General features: G+C 44.3%; 1 protein-coding gene across 3 annotated transcripts in view; it reads right to left on the bottom strand.

Annotated features, from left to right (window-relative positions):
- Zfyve26 (zinc finger FYVE-type containing 26) overlaps positions 1-24,577 on the bottom strand; it is a 64,536-nt gene that overhangs the window by 11,875 nt on the left and 28,084 nt on the right. For all 3 annotated transcript variants that reach the window (XM_027418377.2, XM_027418379.2, XM_027418378.2), the window contains exons 22-35: positions 23,834-24,030; positions 22,764-22,868; positions 21,230-21,352; positions 20,709-20,885; positions 18,580-18,826; positions 17,646-17,744; positions 14,110-14,273; positions 11,705-11,841; positions 9,869-9,900; positions 8,823-8,959; positions 7,221-7,441; positions 4,357-4,504; positions 3,898-4,107; positions 2,139-2,357 (exon numbers count right to left, since the gene is read on the bottom strand). In XM_027418377.2, coding sequence (XP_027274178.1) covers positions 2,139-2,357; positions 3,898-4,107; positions 4,357-4,504; positions 7,221-7,441; positions 8,823-8,959; positions 9,869-9,900; positions 11,705-11,841; positions 14,110-14,273; positions 17,646-17,744; positions 18,580-18,826; positions 20,709-20,885; positions 21,230-21,352; positions 22,764-22,868; positions 23,834-24,030 — 2,216 coding nt within the window. The remainder of the gene's footprint in view (positions 1-2,138; positions 2,358-3,897; positions 4,108-4,356; positions 4,505-7,220; positions 7,442-8,822; positions 8,960-9,868; positions 9,901-11,704; positions 11,842-14,109; positions 14,274-17,645; positions 17,745-18,579; positions 18,827-20,708; positions 20,886-21,229; positions 21,353-22,763; positions 22,869-23,833; positions 24,031-24,577) is intronic.

Below are 24,577 nucleotides of genomic sequence, written 5' to 3'. Positions count from 1 at the left end.
CCCTGTCCCCGTCTCTCCCTGGTTTCAACCATCCCGACCCTTTGTATTTGTTACTTCCTCTGTCCGGAGCACAATTCCTCCAGTTGTGCTTGTGCCTTTCAGCCCTATACTCAGACGCCACCTCCTCTAATATTTTATAACCCTGCTCTTCTTCTGCCACCTCCTCCTCCTCTTCCCTCTCTTCTTTCTACCCTTCCTCTGCCCTCTTCTGCCTCCCTCTCTCTTTTATGCTCTTCTTCCTCTTTTGATATAAGGCCTTTCTATGGAGTCCTTCCTGACGGTCCTGGAGCTTGACCTATAGACCAGGCTGGACTTGAACTCACAGACTCTGGCCTGACTCTGCCTCCCAAGTGTGTGCACCAGTTCTAAGGATCATTAACTCATGTTAAACTTGAAAGGATGAACAGAAATTCTCCCAAGAAAACGAGGGGCAGGGCATTCTGGATAGATGGAACAGTGCATAAAGACTAACAGAGATAATGATGTTGATATTTTGGTGAGTCTGGAATATGGAACATCATTAGCATTTGTGGTGGAAAAAAAATCAGAAATACGGGAGATGGATCTTGAGGTCCAGCTGCATGCTAAGGAGTTGGCCTTCATCCTAATGGTTCTTGAAGGCCCTTTGGGGAGAGGCTGTTCTGTTTAGGAAGTTCACACTGAGGGCAGAGTGACAGGAAAAGGAACACATAGAAACCCTACATGCTCATATTGTGTGCCTTTTCCCCTCTGTACCCTACTTGTTTGAGAACAAAGGCAAGGAAGGCTGTTAAAAAAGTTCAAGGGTAGCTGATGACAGGGCACAACAGAGACAGTTTCCTTCCTGGCTTTGTCATCTGCAAAGCAAGGGCAGTGCTGTCATTAACTTCCACTTGGACAGCGTGTTAAGCAGCTTACCTCTGGCTGCACTTATCCAAAGCAACACGACGTGATAGTTTACACTCTGTCTGTGCCTGGTAGAAACATCTCTACTTCTCAACTCACATGGAGAGGGAGGGAAAGGGCAAATTAAATTCCAAATAAGACCCATTCTATATAGTTATAAAGACATGCTTAGCAGCGGAGACACAGTAGTAGCCACACAACAGTCTCTCTTTCACTGTCCTATAAGGGTCTGATTATGATGCTGGATTTCTCTTGGAGTCTTTAGAAGATATGTCTATTTGCAAATTATTGTTGGATGCTGTTCTGATTTAGTGTGGCTGCATGATGTTAGTCTGTGGTAAGCTCCTTCAGTTTTCTATGGAATTTGGTAAATATCAGTCACTTCGTCAGAAAGTTATCATGGAATGCTGAGATAAAAAAGGAATACCAGGCCAACGAGGGCAAAAGGTCTTGTTATGCAACCTGACCATTTGAGTTTGGTCCCTGGAACCCATGTAATAAGCAGGAGTGTGTATCTGTAAGCGCAGAACTCCTATGGAGAGATGGAAGGTAGACACAGAAGGAAGCTTATGGGCTAGCTAGCCTAGGGTATGCAGAACAGTGCAGAGACAAGAAACCCCACCTCAAAGGTGGAAGGTGAAAACTGACTCCTGGAAGTTGTCCTCTGACCAAAACCACTTGCAGCATGGCCCCTGTGTACAGACTCTCTGACACACATACATTCTCTCTCTCTCTCTCTCTCTCTCTCTCTCTCTCTCTCTCTCTCTCTCTCTCTAAGTAAATGAAAGGGTTATGATCAAGGAAGCAATGCTCATGGTGTCTTGGTGCTCTCACCTCCAGTGGGAGGTGGCAAGGGAGTGAGAGAAAACCAAAGGAGAGGACATGCTGCCTCCTGTGGGATGCTCATCCCTGTAACAGCTCTTAGGTACACACTGTCCTAGGCCAGGTGGAAACCAAGAAGTTGAGCAATGTGCCTGGGTTTCACGAGACTCCCACTGAACACCTCTCTGCAGAGACCAGGCTGATTGTCTCACTGTGCTCTACACCGTGGGAGAAGAGACAAATTTGCTACTGCTGGTCAGGAGAGAAATTTGGGATTTAATTTGAGACTTGCTGACCTCATTGGATGACTGTATAGACAAAGCCTTTTTGACCTGACTCTGCTGGGAATGATCTCACAGCCAGACACTGAGTTAAGCCTACCGGGTTGGTCAAGGTGGTCACTGCCCTTGGGCTGTGTCCGAACGTCTCACCTTGTTGAGCAGGTGCAGCAGGGCTTCCCGAAGGCAGCTGTGCCTCATGTAGAAGCTGATGATGGCCAGGTTGGTGCTGTAGTTGTGCAGGTAGAAGAGACATTCTTGGTAGTAGGTGTTGTTCATTATCTTCCCGTCAGGAATTACCTCAAGGAAAAGGCTCTGGGTCCGAAGGGTGGCTTCTAGTTCCCTCAAGGTGGCAAAGTAGTCGTCATCTTGCTGGCAGGAAAAGAGAATGTGAGATGAAACATGGGAAGTACTGAGTTTGCACAGCCACTAGAAGCAGATGTCCACAGGTCTCTATCAAAGCCCGAGGGGACATTTAACAGTGTGAAAAAAACTACTCCATTCCACATAGAAGGATTCTCCCTGAGCCAAGACACACGGGGGTGGGCCTAGGCTCTGATGACACCCTATGGAAGGCCTCACCCTCCAGGGGGAGCAGAAAGAATATATGATAGGTAGGGTTTTAGTTGTGGGGGGTGGCTAGAGCGGAGGAGGGGAGGGAGAGGGAAGTGGGATTGACATGTGAAACAATCTTGTTTCTAATTCAAAAAAAAAAAAAAAAAAAAACTACTCCAGTTTTAAGAGCAGAAAAATAGGATACAAAATTCTCTACAATAGGGTACAACTCAAACTTCGTGCAAAAGCATAAACCCAAGAGATTTACTTCTATTTCTGTTGTTTATTGAGATGGTCTTCCTGTGTTATGCAATTTGCCTTTGAATTCCAGGGCTTCAGAAGTGGTTCTCCCTCTTCCAAGCTTCCCTTTCTCCAGTTTCCAAGGAACGCTGACTATAGGCATGCATCACTAGGCCGGGCTCTCAACAAATCTTAACACTACACAGGCTTGGCAGTGTACACAAGGCTGAGGCATAGATTTCTTGAGTTCAAGACTGCTCTGGATTACATAAAATAAAGCCAAGGACTGGGAGATGGCTCAGTTGCCAGAGTACTTGTTGTGAAGTCTGTGGACCCCAGCACCCATGTGAAGGTTGGTGTGCTTGTGTGCCTCTGTAACCCAGTGTTCAGACAGGCAGGTTTCAGGGCCTAGGGGCTAACCAGAGAGTTAATCTACTGGGAACAATGAATGTCAGGTTCAGTGACAGGCCCTATTTTGAAAGAAAAGCAAAGTGGGGTGCTGCAAGATGGTTCAGCCAGTAAAAGCACCTCAAACCAGCCTGGCCTCTGAATTTGATCCTGGAAATCCACTGGTGGGAGGCAAGAACTGAGTCTGTAAGTTGTCCTCTGACCTCCGTGAGGTTGTGGGCTCATACACATACAGACACACTCAAAACAAATGTAAAAGCAAAATGTAAAGAGTGATAGAAGAAGACAGCTAACAATGACCTCTGGCCTCCAAACATGCATGCATGGGTGAGTACATAGGTGCACATACTAATATATGACAATACACTCAATGCACAAAATGAAAACAAACAAACAAACAAACAAACAAAAAAACGAGAAGGAAAGAACCCTAAATGGAATATTAAAACTAACAGATCTGGGTATGTGATTTTAATTTTTTGATATTTTTATAGTTTCTTTTAGAATATTGACTTTGTGTTACTTATTTAACCATTCAGTCACTTATTTAACTACACATGATACAAACAAAAAACAAACCAGCAAACACACAAACATCAGCCTAGCAGCCTCTCAACATCATTAACTGAATTGAAGCCAGTCCTCTCCCTGGATCCTTACTGTTCCTAGCCTCTTACTGGATGGGGCACTCTGCCTGCTTTGCTCTTACCAAGGAAACAAGGGGTCTCACTGTAGACTCTAGGTACTCAACCACATCCTGGACTAGCCTTGAGCCGTGATTCAATTGATTGAGGTCAAGGGGAGGCTTCAGGCAGCGACTGAACTTCTCCCGTGCAGCAGTGAGGTTCCCAGCTTTGAGGCAGGCCATGCCCCAGGCATGCCATGCCCCTGTGGAATCGAGCCCAGTCTTTGTTGAGACCTGGAGGAAAAATTGCTCCATCTGTGAGAGGTGTTTGCATTCAGGTCTAGGAGTCTGCCCAAGCCACTCTGTCCTTTGCCCCAGCCATCTGTCCACCATCCACATGCTGGATTTCTCACACCAGTAAGCTAGCTGTGCCCTGGATGCATCCAAGATCCAGACAATGGAGAGATGGTGAGACTTGTTTCCAAGGCTCAGCAAAGGCCATTCATGACAGCGGGTTAGAAGGACACTTTATCTTAGCCTCACCTCGACACCCAGTTGGTAGTACTCAGCTTCTAGAAGTTGGTTCCTCAGCCTGGTTACTGCAGCTGGCTGCAAGATTTGGTCTAGAGATGGCACATGGCGATAGGCAGCGGCGACTAAAATATGCAGGACGTCTACCTTGCTGAGGTAACTACAGGGAGAAAGAGGGCACCGCAAATGAGGCTGAGTTGGGTTTTGGAGTAATTGTTGCTTGGAGGTTTTCTGTTTCATCTTCAATGTTAAGTGTGATCATAGAATTGAGAGATATATAACATAGGTACTCTGAGTGAAGCTTCTAGAATCATACTCCTTTAACCCAACTTTCAACTTAATAGTTCTGAGACCTGGCTCAACTCACACCTCTCTTAAGGGGGTATAAAGCAGAAAATTTTAAGTACAAAATGAAATGTGTCAAATGAAAGAGCTTGGGATAGTGTCTGGAACTTTTGTAGCATTTATAATTTGTTGATATTTGAGTAGGGATGCCCTGGGTTTCTGTCTGAGACAAGGCCTCTATTTGAATACAGGAATCCACACGTTACCCATTTGCTTTTGGCTCTTTGGAACCCTGCTTGGTTTCAAAAGAATATGGAATAAGAATCATTGACTCAGGCTGGAGAGATGGATCACCAGTTAAGAGCACTGGCTGCTTTCCCAGAGGACCTGGGTTTGGTTTTAGCACCCACATGATGGCTTACAACCACTTGTAACTCAGTTTCAGGGGTCCTGACACCATCTTCTAGATTCTCTGGGCACCAGGCACACATGTGGTACTCATACATACAGACAGAATATTCATACATATAAGATAAAAATAATTCTTAAAAAAACAAAACAAAAACCCCACTGACCCCATACTCCTGGCTGGTACAGCAGTTTCACCATTACTATTTCTTGGCAGTGGCACCAGGCAGGGACATCTTGGCCCTTCCAGTCTAGTGTCCTGGACTTCATTATCTTCTCTCCATTGCAAGAATGGCCTTCCTTATATCTCACTGACAATCTTATTCCTTATCCCTTTGACAATTAATTTTACTCATGACATTGGAGGATTGGGAAAATCTTATTAAAACACAGTCCAGAGGGCCAGACCATTACTTCTGTCTGATGTGGCAAGCTCAAACCCATGGTTCCTGGGTTCTGTCTCAGAACTACAGCAAAAACAAAACAAAACAAAACAAAAAACCTTGTAGCTCCTGACTTGTCTGCTTAGCAGTTTTCCTGGATTCCATACCTTTAGTGATTCTTAATCTGGTAGGGACAAGGTAGGAGAAAGGATAGCGTTTAGAGTACGATTCACAGCCATAATATTACTAACTCTCAGTTGGAAAAGGACAACATTTGAACTAGATGATGTGTTTTTGTTTTGAAATACATTCATTTTATCTGTTTGTCTATCAGAAGGGGACATGGTAAAAAACAGCATAGTCAGGTTTGCATGTTAATATACAGCAGAGACGAGTCCTCGCGCCCATGGACAAAATGACATGAAGTCATCATCATATGAGTGTGTGTGAATGCAGGGTTGGGGAGAGAGAAGGTGTGATCTGAAATCAGTGTGCTGCTGTAAACTGTCCAGGAGACTGCTTGCAGTGGTGAGAACCCTGTTGAAATGAGGGCTTTCTTGATCTTTGCCACCCTCTGGAGGCCCAGAGCAGCCTTGTCTGAGGTTGGAGTGTTAGAAGGTGATGGAGGGGGCCTGTGCTCTGAGCTTGAGGGAGACATTCATGCTTTAAAGCCAGTCTCCGGCTCCGGCACATGAGTCAAGTGTCTGGGTGGATAAGCAAGGAATTAGGAGTTTTCATTGTCAGGATAATGAACGGAGTCAGAGCGGGTTATGCAGGAATCTGAGGGAGGACCAAGGCCTAAGTGCCAGTCACATCCTTCCCGTTTGCACAGATGACTCACATTCCTGACATGAATCAGGAGCCCACAGCCTCCCCAATTAAAAAAAAAAAAAGCTTCTTTCTTCTTGGTGTGCATGTTGGCGCAAGTTGGCACTACAGCATGTGTGTGGAGGTCAGAGGGCTTGTGGGAGTTGGTTCTCTCCTTCCACCATGTGGGTCCCAGAGATGAACTTCAGGTAGTGAGGCTAGGTGGCCCAAAATGTCTTTATAGACTCATTATCCTGAAGTCCTTGAGGTCACAGTCAAGACGGGGGTGGAGTTCTGTGTAAGGTTAATCACGAGTCACATTTCTTTTAAAAGCAGGAGTTCCACAGATACAAAAGATACTTCCCTAAATGATTTTAATGACAAATTATCTAGTTAAGGTCCTTACTTGCTTTGTGACAGGGTGTAAGTAGGGAAACTCTGTGTGCTGGCTAGTTTTATGTTAACTGGACAAAAGCTGGATTGATTTGGGACAACGGGCCAAGACAAGTCTGTAGGTTATTTTCTTGATTAACAATAGATATGGGTGGGCCCAGCTCACTGGGGGAAGGTGCCACCCCTGGACATGTGGTCCTGAGTGGTAAGAAAGAAAGGATTCGAAAGCCACAAAGAGCAAGCCGGTAAGCAGTGTTGCTCAGTGGTCTCTGCTTCAGTTCCTGCCTCCAGATTCCTGCCCTGACTTTCTTCTATGATGGTCTGTGATGTGAATGCTGAATAAGCCCTTCCCTCCCATAGCTTTATCATTGTAATAGAAAGCAAATGATCATAATCTGTGTTTGAGGACTGTGGGAAAGAAAAGGACACAGGCTGACAAAGGTCGAGGATGACCACTTGTGATTAGGTACTTATATTTCATTAACATCAAAATGAGATGCGTGACGGCATGTCTCATCAGAGGGGATGGGGAAGGTGGAAAGTCATAGTAGGGTCGGAAGAGGAAGCCAGGTAAAAGAATGGAGGCTCGTTCTTATGTACCTGTCACAAAGAGCCAAGTCCTGGCTTTGGCCAGCTTTGACGAACATCATCTTGGCGCTGAAGAGCAGCTGCTTCATGATGTCTATGAGCAGCCCTGCGTCCACCTCTGGGTTGGTGAGGCCCTTGGACAGCCTGCAGCAGTGCTCGATCAGCTGGTGACCACAGGCAATGCTGTCTCGGTGCAGGTTCAGGATGGCGATGCACAGGGAGGCGCTGGGGGCCTGCTCAGGGCAGGGAAGGGAGAAAAAGAAAACGATAGTGAATTCAGAGCAGTTTTCAAATGCAGCTGTATGGTGGAAATCACCATGCCCACTTCAAAAGGTTGGAAACCACTGCAAGAGGAAGCTGGACATTCCACAGCAAAGAAGTAGAGCTAGCCACATGTCAGACGCTCTAAGTTTCACTGCTGGAGCTCTGGCTGCTAGGTTTTGTCACACGATGGGAGCAGGACAGTGATAGCCACAATTGCTTCTTTCTGCTTTCTTCTTTTTCTTCCTCCTCCTCCTCCTCCTGCTTCTTTTTTGAGACACAGTCTCTCTACATAGCTCTGGCTGCCCAGGAACTCACTTCCTACTTCTTGACAACATCCACAGGTGGCCTCCTTTTTCTTGTCTCCTGTCCCACAATTGCAATCGTTTCTGTCAGTGGCTTAGATGACAACAGTCACTCACTTAGCTGAAGCCACTGTTTCACATCCTGAACTTGTTGCTGCCAGATCAACACCCCTAAAGCACACTGTAAAATCTCCTAGGTGCTTATGCCTACCAGCCATTTCTTACTGTAGTCTTTCTCAATCTTACCACGTTGCCCTTTACTTCATCAGCACTGTCTTCTGGTGCCCTAATCATGTCCTGTGATTTTTGACTCAGTGCCTTTGCTCAGAAATTTTAGTTTTTTCGGTTGTTGTTGTTTGTGTTTGGGTTGTGTTCATGCATGCGTGTGAAGGTGTGCATGCACTTGTGTGTGCATGTGTGTGTTGAGATATTGGATATCTTCCTGAATTGCTCTCCACCTTCTTCTTCTTCTTCTTCTTCTTCTTCTTCTTCTTCTTCTTCTTCTTCTTCTTCTTCTTCTTCTTCTTCTTCTTCTTCTCCTTTTCTTTTTTCTATTTTTTATTTTTTGAGTCAGGGTCTCTCACTGAACCCGGAACCTGTTGATTCAGCTAGAACTTGCTAGGCAGCAGGCCCCAGGGATCTGCCTGTCTTTGTGCTAGGACTATGTAGGCACATGTTGTTGCACCTGTTTTTTTTTTTTTTTTTTTTTTTTGTGATGCTGGGGACTCAAACTCAGGTCCTCATGCTTGCATGGAAAGCACTTTACCATTCGCTGAAACATCTCCCCAGTCAACAAACAGTTCAGTTTTGTGCTCTATCCTTCAGGTATTCTCAACCTCCTTGCAATCCCTACCTTTCTGCTTATTACTCTTCCAATGGTTTCTTCCTGTACATTTCCTGAGATGTTCCTCATCTTCTGCCTAACTGGTTTACTTGCTTTAGCTTTCATATAATTGTATAGTAAGAAAGGTCCAGGCTGTAGTTATCAACTTGTCATACTGTTAGACATCATAAAGAAACTTAATTGACCATTACATTTTATTATTACCTGCTCATAGTAAAATTCACCCCGCACCAGCTCATTTTCTTCCTCATTAAGACTCAAGATCCATTCCACCTCAGTTGCTTTGGGGACTCTCACCACAGCTGAATATGGAGGGCTTTCATTCTTAGAGCTGTCTGAAACTAAGAGGAGAGTTGTCAATCACACGTCAGTCATTGGCTAGTCATGAGGTCTGACAAGCTAGTGTGAGACACAGGTAGATATCTACCTGCTGTCTGAGGGTCCATTTCTCTCTCCTTGGTCCCTTTTCTTTCCCCTTTAAAAGATTTATTTACTTGTTTGTGTGTGTGCCTACACAAATTTATGTGCACCGTGTGTGTGTGTGTGTGTGTGTGTGTGTGTGTGTGTGTGTGTGTGTGTGTGTGTGTGTGTGTCCACAGAGGCCAGAAGAGGGCATCGGCTCTTCTGGAATTAAGAGTTACAGGCAGTTGTGAATCACTGAGTTTGGGTGCTGGGAACCAAACTCGGGTCCTCTGCAAAAGCAGTAAGCTTTCATAACTGCTAAGTCATTTTTCTAGCACCCTCCCTACTTTCCTTTTGTTTTCTTTAGTAAACCTGACAGATACTTCAAGTCCTCTTTCCCAGGCATAGGTATGGGATAAACGTCACAGTATTTGTGACATGACTGGTGCTTCATACAAGAAACCCTGAAAGACATGCCGCAACTGTTGGATACTCCAAAAACTAACATGCTGTAGAAGGACAGTGGCAAAACTGCTGACAGTGATCACTTGAGGGTAAGGACAAAGCATTGGATGATCGGACAATGGAGAAGGGGAGGTGGGGTGCAGAAGATGGGGTAGCCTACTAAAAGATATGAACCAAACTCATTGGTTGTTGGCCTTCTCGGTGCTGGAAGCTATAGGCCTAGATAAAGGTCAATGTGAAGACTGTCAAGGGAAACAGCTGATGGGAAAGCCAAGATTTCTCTTTGGTGAATCCACCATGTGGATTGAGTTGTCATGTGACTATCAGTTGAGAGCCACCTCCAGCACATAGACAGAGCCACAGAGAATGTGATCAAGCCTTACCTTCTGACTGGCATGGGCTCTCCTCTGGTGCACTAGAAACAGAAAAAGAAAAAAAATGTCTCAACCATTGCTACTCTGTTTTGAGCTTAGTGACTGGCACTGACATTTGCTCTATTGGTCACTGGTCAGGGAATTAATCACGCATTAACTCCTTCTCTCCCCATCTGGTCACAACCATCTCTTACCATGCTCTGTCCATTTTATCCTTTACATTTTCATTTAAATGTCCCCATCTCTCTGTGTCTGATGGGGAACTCATCAGTTTTCGCTGGAGTAACTCTCTTTGACTTTGCCTGCCTAGCCTGTACTTGCAACCGTAGCAAGATTTCAAGAATTCATATCTGGTCTTATTCTGCTCCTGCTGAAGAGTCCTTCAGAAGCTGCTCGGCTGAAAGGTCTCCACATCCAACGTGCAGGAGAAAGGCCATTGAGATCGGCCCTGACTGCCTCTTTAGTGATCTCCTTTCACCCATGACCTGCCCCCAAACCATAAAGGTCCCATTGTTCCACCACCAGCTCTGGCCAACTTCTACTGGTGCCACCAAGGGCCACATTTAAAATAAGTATAAGGAACAGTGCTGGTCAACCCTAGTCTTGTGCCAGTGTTCAAGTTGTCTGGATTCAACTGCCAGCTTTAAGTATGGGGTTCACTGACCAGAACCTTAGCCTGCTCACAACTCTTCAAATGGTCCATTTTTTTCTCCTGCCTCTGCCTCTTCGACTTCTGGGCATAATGTTTCTTTTCTGTTCTGTTCTTTTTTACGTTTCTTTCCTATCAACTCCTCATTCTCTAAGACTCATTTCCTGAGGTCCCCTTTATGAAACACTCTGACCTATCTGGGCCAATCTGTGTGTACAGTAGTCACTGCACTTACCCAACCACTTTGCAGTATTTACTGGCTGTCTCCCTAGTAAAATGAGGATTCCTTTAGGGTAATGAAACTACTGCAGAGTGACAGCTGGTAAAAGAATCCCCATCAATGTTGACGGCTCACTTAAAACCCCATAAAGATGGTGTTTGAGTAATTCCTGTCTTACATTTGACAGGGGAAGGCAGAGTGTATGTTAGGGTTTCAGGAACTGTACAATGTGTATGGCAGGTTTTCCTATGACCAAAACTACTGAGTAGAACACAAAATCTAGTTAAGTCTGCTAAATAAAATAAAACATGAGAATCTAAAGTAATATCGCTTTTGTATGGCTGATTTCCCCATATGCCCTAGGAGCCTTCTGTTTCACACTCTCACTGAGAAGCAGTAGAAAAAAAAAATAAGAAACCATGAGTCAGAAAATATCGTCTTCATCCACTTGCCTTGCCAGAGGGAGGGACAGTTTCTGAAATTTATCTGGAGGCTAACCATATGCAGGAAAGTGTAAGGGCTTGTCTATGAGTAACAAGCCAAGAGGACTACTCAGTTTCGGGCTGAAGCAAATGAACCCAAACATTCAGTGGTGTGGACATGCTGTCCTGAGTCCAGCTGGAGCCACATGAAGCAGGAGTGGCCAGGAAACAGGACAGGTGGCCAAGAGAGGTCGTGACCTCAGTGTGTGGGAGGGCTGAGGACCAAAGTGTCTTGATTTCAGAAAAAACAGCCTGTAAGAACTCTGATCACTTCCTTCTCATCCCTACTTCCTGTCTAGAAGTTTCTCTGATTAGGTTATTCTATAAGCATTTCACAGTGCAGTTAATGACACTCCCAGCGTACATGTTAAAGCAAACAGCCCTGTGAGTGTAACAAATTTGAAACACTGCACAGTGGGAGTGCTAGAAGTATAAGTACTCTGGGAAGGTGACGGTGGTGCCTCACAGTGTCAGTCCTGCTGCAGGACACTTACTCTTTGTTGTAGTAACTGTAGCACTGGTCACACACTCGTGAAGGGCTTTCTCGGCAGCCTTCCACCACCATTTTCTTAGTGGAGCAGGAACCACACACAAGTCGTCCACAGCGGCGACAGTGATGACGCCTGTTAAACTGAGGAAAGCCAATGGGACAGAAGGAAAGGGGAGAGATGAAAGTGAGATTGTCGCCCATACATTTATACTTGTTTTTCTGTCAACCATGGCTTATTAAGAATACCAGGCACTTGGGCTTTCACTGAAAATGAGCACACTAGCCCTTGTCCTCAGAAAAGTCATGTTTAGGGGACTGGGGATTTAACTTAGTGCACAAGTCCCTGGGTTTGATCCTCAACACTTTCCCCTCTTCCATATGCATGAAAGAGAAGAAAAACAAAACAAATAAAAACCTTCCAAACTGACATTTTCAAGTATTATTCAGCCAAGGGACAAATGTTTCAAGTCCTGGGCAGTCTTTATTCAACAGCTCCTGACAAGGGTTGCTTCTGTGTGGAAGCAACATGTCAAGACCCTCTAAAAAGCAACAGGGAAGGTGGGCATGGTGGCTCACATCTATAATCCCATCACTTGGGAGGTTGAGGCAGGAGGATTTCTGAGAGGTTGAGGCTACCCTAGGCTACACAGTGAGTTCTAAGGCAGCCAGAACTATAGCAAAACCCAAGAAGGGACCTCAGAGTCCTGCTCTCATGACCATTTGGCAAAATGACTTCTTAGCTCCTTCTGAATATGGCTGTAGTGCAGGGGACTGGATATTGGGGAGACAGGGTGTGGAAACAGTGACCAAAGCATGACTGAGGCTTTCTAGGAGCTTGTAGTCTATGTGGACTGCAGAATCTTCACTGAATGTAGCTGGTCTTCACTATTAACAGACTCTGGGTTTAGTAACCCAAGTAAAAAGTTTAAAAATTCAATAAGAAGAGCTTTGCTTAGCCAGTGAGGACCACACTTCTATAGAATCAATGATGGTAGAGCAAGAAGGCAGCATTTACCAAGTGGTTTATGGTATTAAAAATGTAAAGCTTTATTTTCTTTTCCTTTATGTATCTATGTTTCTGTCTTTGTGTGTGGGTTTGTGCATGTGAGCTCAGGTGCCCAAAGAGGCTAGAAGAGGGTAAAAGATCCCCTAGAACTGGAGTTACAAGTAGTTGTGAGCTGTCTGGTATAGGTACTGGGAGCCAGACTCTGGTGTTCTGTAAGATCAGCAAGCATTCTTAACCACTATGCTATCTATCTATCTATCTATCTATCTATCTATCTATCTATCTATCTATCTATCCATCCATCTCATATATATATGTATATATATATATACATATGTACATATGTATATATATAAAATCTATCTACCTACCTATCTCATCTATATCTAGACATATCATATCTATCTATTATCTATCTATCTATCTATTCATCCATCTCATATATATATGTATATATATATGTATATATATAATCTATCTACCTATCTCATCTATATCTAGACATAATATATCTATTTATTATCTATCTATCTATCTATCTATCTATCTATCTATCATCTAGGCAGTGTCTCTTGTAGCTCAGGCTGGCCTCAAATGCACTACCTAGTTGAGGATGACCTTGAACTTCTGGTCTTCCTGCCTCACCTCCTGAGTATGGGAGTTAAAGCTGTGTATCATCATATCCATTTTAAGTGGTATTGGGACTGAACCTGGGGCTTTGTCCATGTTAGGCCACCATTCTACCAAGTAAACTGCATACCCAGGCCCCTCCAACTGTTTTTGTTTTGAAATAAGTATCACTTCATTTCATTTTTGAGGTTGATATTTATACTCTTTCATAGAAGAAGAGTGCAGAGAAATTAAATCACTACTGCTGACATTACTGCTGAACTGATCCTCTAGACAGGTGCTGGTAGTAACTGTGGTTCCATATGCAATCATAAGTCATTTTAACAGCTCCATGAGCCAACTCACATGTCATCTGTAGCTTATAATAGGCACATGAGATTAAAAGTGTTTATAGGCACATTGATATTAGGAAGTAGAGCTGAGAGTAGGAATTGAGTCTTCTTTCTTCTGAGCTAGCATATATATCCCACTACCAGGTCACTATCTTACTGTGCAAGACACAGGAACTAAGTACGAGATCTCCAAACACTTGGTGACTCCTGCCTGTCTTTATCAGTCAATGAGAATGACAGTGGTTTTATAATTTAAGGCTATTTGATGATGTCTACTATATGAATGGATCCTGGAAACACACTCAGGGCAGATCCAGGCATAGGTTTGGTGATCTGAAAACATCACGGTCCTCTTGGATGACAGGTGACTGTGAACTCAAGCTCACGACCTGGCACTGCTCTTCTTTCCCTGGCGTCCTGCTGAGGAAGGGTGCTGCTTACCATAGTGAAGCGCTCTCTGCAGCAGACCATACAGGTGCTCTCCATCTCATCTGGGACCCACTGATCCCTGGAAGGGGGCGCCTCTGGTGGCACAAACTCCAGCAGCGGCTGAGTCTGAGGGATATTTCTCTCCTTGGGACTTGGGGAACAGACTAAGGCACTTCCTGGAGTAAGGAATCAGAGAAAATGCTCATGAGTGAAGGGGGAAAGACAGAATTTTACTGTTTTACAGGGCCCTCCAGGAGTGATAAATCCAGTTGACAATCAGTGGCTGCTTGGGTCACAAAAAACAGACAAGGGATACTATGTGTCCCTCACTGGAAATTTACAATAAAAATCTATCAAATATATTTAGTAAAAACCGCTAACCCTTGAGGGGGGACAATGATGGTTCAGTGGGTAAAAGGTTTGCTTGCTGACAAACCTGAGTTTGATCCCTGGGACCAACATTGGTGGAAGGAGAGAATGAATTCCTGAAACTTGCCCTTAACACTGTGTTATGGCATATCATTTAATAAAAATAAATGTAATTTAAAAAATACTAAGCCCACATTGAGATAAACCTTATCTCTAACTACCAGTACACTAGAAATTTAGGAGAAATAGACCCTAATTGTCATAAAGAGGAAGTCAGCAAAATCTAGCATGTGGGTCAGAGGTGGTGGCACACACCTGTGATCCTAGCACTCAGGAGACAGAGGCAGACTGACCTCTGAGTTTGAGGGCAGCCTGGTCTACAGAGTGAGTTCCAGGACAACCAGGGCTACACAGAGACACCCTGTCTCAAGAAAAGAAAGAAAGAAAGGAAGAAAGAATCCAGCAAGTGGGATAAATTGCCTAGTTTCCTCCATAAAGAGGTGGGCTGACCAATTAATTAAAACAGATGTAAGATACTTTAGCCAAATGCCACGTGTGGATGTTATTTGAAACTGGATTTAGAACCAAAACAACTGTAAACAAACAAATAACATTATGTGACAACTGAAGATATTTCAATATTGACTAGATATTTGATTACAATCATTTTTAATTTGTGTTTAGGTGCAATAAGAACATTGGGGTTTGATTTTTTTAAAAGATTTTATTTTATTCCACATTATGTGTGTCTGTGTGTCTTTGTGTGGTGTACACACATGTGAGTGCAGGTACCCACAGAATTTAGAAAAGGGTGCTAACTTCCCTGCAGCTGGAGTTACCACAAGTAGTGAGTGGGTTCTGGGAACTGAGCTTGGGTCTTCTGTAACAACAGTACATGCTCTTAGCAGCTGAGCCATTTCTCCAGCCCCCAATGGGTTGATACTGTAAAAGCATTTGCCTTTTGGGAATTTATAACAGCATACTTACAAGTGAAATATGTATACCTTGGATTTATTTGAAAACAACCCACTAGAAGGACAGGCACACAGACGAATCAAGAACACACACACACACACACACACACACACACACACACACACACACACACACCTTCCACAGTTGCACTAAGCTGCTTAGATCCCCAGAGTCTGGGTCCTTCCTTCAGGTCTGCTAGTTATTGTGAAGCATGGCTAGGAAATGGTAGAGTCTTTGCTTTATGGTACCTGAGGAGATTTCTTATTGTCTAGAAGAGCAATTTCACCATCAGCAGAAACTGAAGAGAACTGAAAACACAGTGCTTCTCAGCAGTACCCAGAGTCCTGCTCTCTTCACTGTTTGGCAAAAAAACTGCTGATCCTTTTCTGAATATGGCTCATTGTATGGTGGGCTGGAGACTGGGAAAGAAGGGTGCTGAAAAAAGGTGACCAAAACATAACTGAGGCCTCCAAGGAGCTTGTCTCTTGTTTGGGCAACAGAATTTTCATTAGGGCTAAACATAGCTAATCCTCATCGTTAACAGATTCCATATTTATTTATTTATTTAAAGATTTTATTTATTTATTATATATACAACATTCTGCTTCCATGTATATCTGCACACCAGAAGAGAGCACCAGATCTCATAACGGATGGTTGTGAGCCACCATGTGGTTGCTGGGAATTGAACTCAGGACCTCTGGAAGAAGAGTCAGTGCTCTTAACCTCTGAGCCATCTCTCCAGCCCCAGATTGCATATTTATAATCCTGTCTATTCACTAAATGTGTAACTTCAGATCAATACTCTAGTGCTGGCTAGTTTTGTCAAGTTGGCACCAACTAGTCACATGGGAAGAGGTACCCTCAGTTGAAGAACTGCCTCCATCAGACTGTCTGTGGGCATGTCTGTAGGGTCTTTTCTTGATTAATGATTGATGTGTGTGTCTGTGTGTGGGGGCAATTCAGTCCACTGTGCCACCCCTGGGCAGATGGTCTTGGGTTGTATAAAGAAGCTGGCTGAGTAAACCATGAGGAACAAACCAGTAAGCAGTGTTCCTCCATGGTCTTTGCTTCAGTTCCTGCTCCAACTTCCCTTAGTGATGACCTGCCACCTCGAAATGTAAGGCAAAAGAAACCCCTTGCTTTCTTCTCAAGCTGCATTTGGTAAGTGTTTTAATCACAACATCAGAAGCAAATGAAATCAATAATCCCACGGCTTTTACAACTGCTTATGGGCATGTCTGGACTGGAGAGATTTTTCAGACACCCAACATTCAGGTTCTGAGTAGAGGTTGACTGAGGTGACATTCTTTCCTCTTGTCTTAGCTTTCATTTAATGGTGACAAGTGTATGAAAATAGTAGGGGACAGGGTAGGGCTGGGCAAGCAACTCTGGTTCCCTATCAATAGAGAGATTTTGAATTCCAACTTGGGTACTTGTTAGGGAGGCAAGTCACTTCTGACCTCTTTTTCCTTTGACAGACAAAGAACACAGGATCTACTAAAATGAGTTACTTTGTTACATTTTAATAAGATAATCTATGTAAGGTGTGTGTGTGTGTGTGTGTGTGTGTGTGTGTGTGTGTGTGTGTGTATGTGTGTGTATGTATACATGTCCATATGCATATGGTTTCCTCCTCTTGGAGTAACACCTCAGGGCTCACTGATTCAGTGTTTGCAGACTTTTATAGACACATTGTCACAGATGATGAGAGTTGGCTGTATGCTGAGTCTACTGGGAAGTGAAAAGCTGGAGTAAATTATGACAAAAAGAAGAAAGAAGAGAAGAAGAAGGAGGAGAAGGAGGAGGAGGAGGAGGAGGAGGAGGAGGAGGAGGAGGAAAAGAAGAAGCAGAAGCAGAAGCAGAAGCAGAAGCAGAAGCAGAAGCAGAAGCAGAAGAAGAAGAAGAAGAAGAAGAAGAAGAAGAAGAAGAAGAAGAAGAAGAAGAAGAATTTCTTAGGTGGGAATGAAAGAATGAGACAGTCAGCAGGCCAGGTGTTGGTGGCACACACCTTTAATCCCAGCACTCGGGAGGCAGAGGCAGGTGGATCTCTGTGAGTTCGAGGCCAGCCTGGTCTCTAGAGTGAGTACCAGGATAGGCTCCAAAGCTGCACAGAGAAACCCTGTCTCAAAAAACAAGCAAAAAAACCAAAAACAAACAAACAAACAAAAAAGAATGAGATAGTCAGAATAAGAAGTTCTTACCAGGAGCAATAGCAGCAGAGAACTCAGCTGACGATGATCTAGACAGGGTCTCAGAATCTGAAGCTTGGTGGACAAACTCCTGGAGGGGAATCACTGAATCTGTTGAAAGAGAAAGGGGCGACTGGTCTACCACAAGTGTCTTTATTCCCATGATACATGGTCAGTACGAACCTCTGTTGATTTTGTTGATTGTGGCATCATGATTATATTAAATATTAAATATAAACAGAATGGTAAAAGAACTTCTAAGATGGCTGGGTGGTGGTATACACCTTTAATCCCAACACTCAGGAGGCAGAGGCAGGTGGATCTCTGTGAGTTCAAGGACAGCCTGGGCTACAAAGAGAGTTCCAGGACAGCCAGGGCTACACAGAGAAACAATGCCTTGAAAACCAAAACCAAAAAGCTTTTTAAATTCCTCAAAAAACAAAAGCAAAAACAAGACAAAATAACCAAGCAACCAACCAAACAACCACCAAGCCATGTTTAAGGCATATGAGATAATGGAGCATATTTTTCAAGATAAATTTAAAAATGCCCAGAGAGAAGTATAAAGACACTAAAAAGATGACCCTGGAGGATTCTAGGAAACTAGCCAGGAACATCATCTAGTCTAGTTTCTTTTCCTTCACTCTAGAAGTTGAATCAGCTCACATATAACTGATATTTAACATTACCCTGGAAATGAAGCATACCCCATGAAAAATGATAGCACTTATGATCCCACTGTCAGAGCAGACAGATTTTTCCAGCAACATCTGGTTTTTCACCCCTTTGCATGTAGTGTTTGGCCCTTCTCCTCAGATCCAAATCTCGCCTAAATCACAAAGAGCTGTATCTCTCTTTCAGTTAGTAAGGAGGGAAGACTGATCCCAAGAGTAGCATGACATTTTTTCTTCAGTGCAGAACTGCTGTCTAGCATGTAGCCAGTCACCTGATCGCTTTTCCCTCAGAGGGTATGGGAGGTCCAGGGCTTTCCCTGCATATTTGGAGAGCAGTGAGTCAACCTCGTCCAGGGTGAAGCCAATCTCCTGTCCGGCCAGCAGCTGGCGAAGAGTCTGCACGGCCATGGTGGCCCAATCCACCTTCATGTTCATCAGCAGCTGCTCTAACATGAGCAGAGGGCTGGAGGACAAGTGGGCATAGCTGGCCCGGTGCTGCTCAGGCAGGGTCAGAAGAACCTGTTTGCAGGGTAGAGCCAAGAAAATAGTACACACATTTCAGGAGAATTTTGTTCTTGCAGGGAAGTGAAAGGGTTACAGAGACAGAGTCCTGCTGCGGCCAGCCAGGGGTCATTTGGGAAGCCAGGCTGAACTTCTAAGTCCTCTGGATGACAACTGAGAAGTGTCCTAAAAACTCTTACCTAGACAAGGGGTTGCTAATCTTTTTCTATAAGGAGTAAGAGAGTACATATTTTAGACTTTAGAACCTAAACCTATTCAGCTCTGTCAATGTAGCATGCAAGTAAGCACAGGCAGATAATAAATGGATATATTAATGGGTATGTCCTGTTTCAGTATAACTTGACTTACAAAAACAGGCTGAGGACTAGATCTGGTCTACAGGTGGTAACTAACCAGCTGACCATGCAGCCTACACCCTCTAAGCATCACTGAGCTTTGCCTAACCCATGCAATCATTCTCTATAAGGTTTTAGTTAGAATGAATGATACAAGGTGATGCTAGTAGGCTGCCCAATCCTGGCAGCTCTAGTGTCTTAATCATAAAAGATGGATTTAAACACCCTTTAGCAGTCAGTCACGGGGTCACTGTTCTGTTCTGCCCACTACCATTTTCACCCAACTAATTAAGTGACATGAATCAAAAAGAAGAGCTGAGCCAGGTGGTGGTGGCACATGCCTTTAATCCCAGCACTTTCGAGGCAGAGGCAGGCAGATCTCTGTGAATTCGAGACCAGCCTGGTCTACAAGAGCTAGTTCCAGGACAGGCTCCAAAGCTACACAAAGAAACCGTGTCTCGAAAAACCAAAAAAAGGAAAAGAAAAAAGAGCTGAGCATAGGAGAAGTCATCTGACACCCCAGCCTGCAGAAGGTAGTAGCAGAAAGGCTGGGAATAGCTTCAGTTATGTAGTGAGTTTGAAGCCATCCTGGGCTACGTGACACTGTGCCTCCAAAATCAAATGGACAGACAGCCAAAACCTAACAACCCCCAACCCCCAAAAACTAAAAAGAAGGAAAAGCAATCTCTCAGTCTCTTAAGGGTAAAGCTATGTTCAAGGCTCCCTTGGCACTTGTTCTATTTGTGGGCAGTGTATATGAAAACTCAGAAAGGAGTTGAGGGTCCTGTCTCTCCAAACCCTGGGTCACTGGATTAATTAGTCTTGTTTGCAATATCTTCTAGTGGTGTCTCTAACCTATTTTCTCATATAATTACTATGACTAAAATAAGCCTCTTCCATAAGAATAGACTAGCTTATCATGCAGTAGTCTTAATTTAAAAATGTGTGTGTTTCTGTATATGTAGTACATTTATGCAGTGCCTGGGGAGGCCAGAAGAGGGCATCCAGTCCTTTGGAATAATAGGTTGTTGTGAGCTGCCTTACATGGGTGCTAGGAACTGGACCCAGGTCCTTTGTAAGGGCAACCAGTGCTCTTAATCGCTGAGCCATCTCTCCAGCTTCTCAAGTAGTAGTTTTAAACCCTTACATCCAAATCCTTTTGGAAGAGAACTAGTTCCTATCCCATGACAACTTTTAATTGGTCTGGTGTGAATGTCAATTATCAACAGTTTTGGAAAGGCCAGTGATCCTGATACATGGTCAGGCTTGAGATACAATGATATAGCCTGTACCATAGAAAGCCCAAGGACAGCTTGAGAGAACTGGGCAAATCTCTCTTTGGAGGAAGTACAGGAAGATTATTACAGGAAGTCCTGAGACACTCAATTAGGACCAGGTGAGCTGCCAGGTTAAGTTTTTTATACAGCAGAGGCCAAGAGTGGCAGGGGCCTGGCACAAGAGCCCATGCAAGGGCAGATCTGAAGTGGAAGTGAGGCCAGTAGTCCCCACTTAAAGCATCATTGTCTCAAACCTTTCTTCCTCACCTTAGATCCCATGTACAGTGCCTGGATTTCATGGTGTCGGTTGGTGGTCAGCTCTCCATAGAAGTGGGAGGTGAGGTAGTTGGCCAAGAAGTGTGAAGTGGCTAAGCTAGGGTGCTGGTCAAGGGACCTCTCTGTGACCTCAAGGCACATGGTGCGATCAGGGATTCGTTGCAGGAGCTGCAGCAGAGGGTAGAGAAGGAGGTACAGAACTCTCAGGCCAGGCCACCCTTGTTTGGTGGAGGAGATAATATTTAGGTTCATTTATTTGGGGCTAATTATCCTCCTCAACTCATTTTTTACCATCCCCATGCTTTAGCAATGAGCTGTGGCTTTGCCAGGACCCAGATGCTCCACCTGGCACCTAAGGTAGATCCAGGTACCTAGCTCAGTGGTTTCTGAAGCAGAGAAGGGGCAGGTCTGCAATTGCAAACACTGAATAGGATTCAGTAGGGAAAAAAAGCCACCAGAGAGAGCTAACCTTGCCCCTCCTCCGATGAAAACTGGAAAGAATCAGAGCTTACCTGAAGAGCCTTTTCATGCTCTCTTCTTTCTAGCAGGTGGAGAAGATGTTTGTGGTGCAGACTGATCAAATGTTCCCTTGGAATGGAGTACAGATGGCCCCACTCCTCACATAGTTCATACTCCTGGAAGGAGACACATGCCTTTAATCAATTCCTTTAAATTACTAATGGTGGTCGGGGCTGAGAGATGGCTCAGCAGTAAGGGCACTGGCTGCTCTTCCAGAGGACTCGGGTTCAATTCTCAGCACCTACATGGCAGCTCACAACTGTCCAACTCCAGTTCCAAAATCTGGAACCCTCATACAGACATACATGCAGGCAAAACACCAACACACATAAAATAAAAATAAATAAATCTTTAAAAACATTTACTGTCATTTTTAAAATTTCTTTTCTTTTTTTTTTTTTGGAGACAGGGTTTCTCTGTGTAGCTTTGGAGTCTGTCCTGGAACTCGCTCTGTAGACACTGGCCACGAAACTCAGAGATCCAGAAGGCATTTGCCACTAATGACCGACTTAACACTCTTTTTATTGTTGTTCTTGTTTTTTGAAACAGGGTCTCTCTATTATGTAGCTCTGGCTGTCCTGAAACTCTCTATGTAGATCAGGAGGGTCTTAAACTAGAATAGATCCGCCTGCCTCTGCCTCCTGAGTGATGGGATTAAAGGGGTGCACCACCACATCCAGCTTTATAACATTGACTAGAATCCCTCTCTACGCCTCTGCTGGGGTCTGCCTTCTTGGTCAGTGCCCTGTCTGACTCTGGGATAAGTTTTGTCACTTGACATTGATACTAATATCAAAATCATCTTGGATGCATCTTATATTGCCTTTTCCCCTACAATGTGAGTCACTCAAGGGCGAGGACTAAGCTTACTTATCTTTGTCTTACCACCATTTAGCACAGTGCCGCCAACATTCTGAATGTTTCCTGAATGAATGACAATTTTATTGAGCCTCTACATTGTGAATTATGATGCATCAGCTTCTTAAAAGGCAGACACATTTCTATTAATGCCAAAATGGACAATAAACACAGGAAAGAGATTCTCATTCATGACCAGTCATGGAAATACAACTTGGACCAAAAAGATACCATCCTAGTGGCAAACACACACACACACACACACACACACACACACACACACACACACACACACACACACACACACACGGTAATATAAAGAGTTGGCAAGGATATGGAGCAATTGGAAGTAGGAGCGAGAATTGACATCTGATTTGATGACAGACTTGACTTCATCCTAGTAAAAAAGGGATGCTCATGAACAGCAATTCCATGTGTGGAAACATTCTACACACAGTGTAGAAAAATCTCACACAGGAATGCCACAGTGACAGTATTATCCTCTCTATCTCCCTGTGTCTTGGCAAATCTCACAATTAAAAGAAGGAAAGAGTATATTATAGTTATAAAAATCTGTGGACATTGATAACTGCAAAGGACTCTCTGCATACAACCAGCTAAGGAGCTACAGTTCGGGAAGGATGATGGATCCACCCTGGAAAATAGTACCTGTGCTTCCAGAATCATGTTCATGACAGACGATGGGTCTTCAGTACAGCAGCTCCTCAGGGTCTGCCAGTCACACCACAACGGGGGATCCTGCAAACCCAGGACCTAAGGAAAGATGGGCAAACCCATAAAGCACCTGGCAGCTTCTCTCTCCGTATGTCCATGTTAGCTCTGCCCCAGACTCAAGCTGTCTGAACTTTCCAGAACAGAGTGGGGAGAAAGCAAACGGGCACAGGTTGTTTAGTGACAATAAACTTCTTCAGAAGTAAAATCGGGGGAAAGTCTGACCAGCAGCCAGGACAGGAAGTTCTCACTGGGGAGGACAGTTCTCAGAGGCTCAAAGTCTGTCCAGCCTCCCGAGGTCATCCATCCCAAATTTCTCCACCTCAACGCTCTACCCAAGGAGTTCTTCCATCCCGAATGTTCTGTGAATCATCTTTCCCGCAGCATTTTAGCTCAGTATGAAAACTGAGTATGTTCAAGAGGCATGGAAAGGAAACCTTTCCTCTGCCATGTTCACCTTGTCTAGTGAGCCCCAGGCTCTGTACCAGGCCACAGGGGAAGGGTTGCATATATTGTATACCATTTATGCAGCTGGACCTCCCAAGTCCATCTCCCTGAGCCTTGTCAGCTTGGATAGGACGCATCCTACAATATTCTTTTACTGTTGGATGATTCAAAATGACTCTGGATATTTAGCTGAGCTTTAGAATAATCTTTAAGAACAGACACGATGTAAGTAGAATTTACACAACGCTCATTCATGCATGTGAAAATACCTTTGTGGATTGTACAGCACCATCCCAACATTAATTTTATGACTATCCTTTCTTGATGTAAATGTATTTAAAACAGTAAGAGTAATAACACAGAGCTATATAGAAGGCCTCCTTTCATCCATGTAAGAGCAGAGGTCTAATGTAGAGGAAAAGCCCAGCCTACATTTTTTGTTTATTAACAATACCCAAACATAAGAAAATGGGCTATGGGGGCAGGAGGGGGTGGGGATGGAGTAGGACACAACAGTGGGTAAGAAGCCTATCTTCCACTCCTAACACCACAGCCTGTACCTTCTGATAGACCTGAAGTTCCATCAGCTTCCTCTGCAGCTCCGATTTTAGTTCTTCCTGGACAGCCATGTCTGAAACACAGTAGGCCAGGATCTCCAGGCAGGACTCCAGGGGCCACCTGTCGACAAACCGTAGAGCCAGCTGACTTCTCAGAGATGCATCCTTCACAGGAAACAGGTACTGCCAACCTTCCTTGTCTATAAGACAAAACAATGTTCAGGAAAAGCAAGCCTGCCCTGAAGGAGCTTAAAGGCCCCAGTTACTTAAGAGGGCTTTGTTCTATCTTATAGCCCAGCAGCTTGTGGGGGTGGGGGGTTCCTTCCAATCCACTATAACTAAGTCTTATACCTGGGATATTATGTGACAGGGAAAAACCCTCTACCCCTAGTGACTCTTTAGGCAAATTTGTCACAGTCATGGTACTTTCTGAAAGGAGAAAAGAGGAGAGGAGAGGAGAGGAGAGGAGAGGAGAGGAGAGGAGAGGAGAGGAGAGGAGAGGAGAGGAGAGGAGAGGAAGGGATGCTTTTCACACTTTGTCCTGCTGCAAATCTGGTATCCTTGCAAACTCATCTTGTCTATAAAGCTTGAGTGCTCCTTGCAATTTCTACTCTGCATCCTATATAAAAGTTATTGGGGATAAATGAACCTCATTCCTTAAAGATCCCGTCACTAAACAGCTCTCTCTCTCTCTCTCTCTCTCTCTCTCTCTCTCTCTCTCTCTCTCTCTCTCTCCCCCACATACAT

This window comes from Cricetulus griseus, chromosome 5, assembly GCF_003668045.3.
Source record: "Cricetulus griseus strain 17A/GY chromosome 5, alternate assembly CriGri-PICRH-1.0, whole genome shotgun sequence".
Taxonomy (NCBI): domain Eukaryota; kingdom Metazoa; phylum Chordata; class Mammalia; order Rodentia; family Cricetidae; genus Cricetulus; species Cricetulus griseus.
The sequence above is the reverse complement of the archived record's forward strand: the minus strand, read 5'-3'. Positions and strand labels throughout refer to the sequence as shown.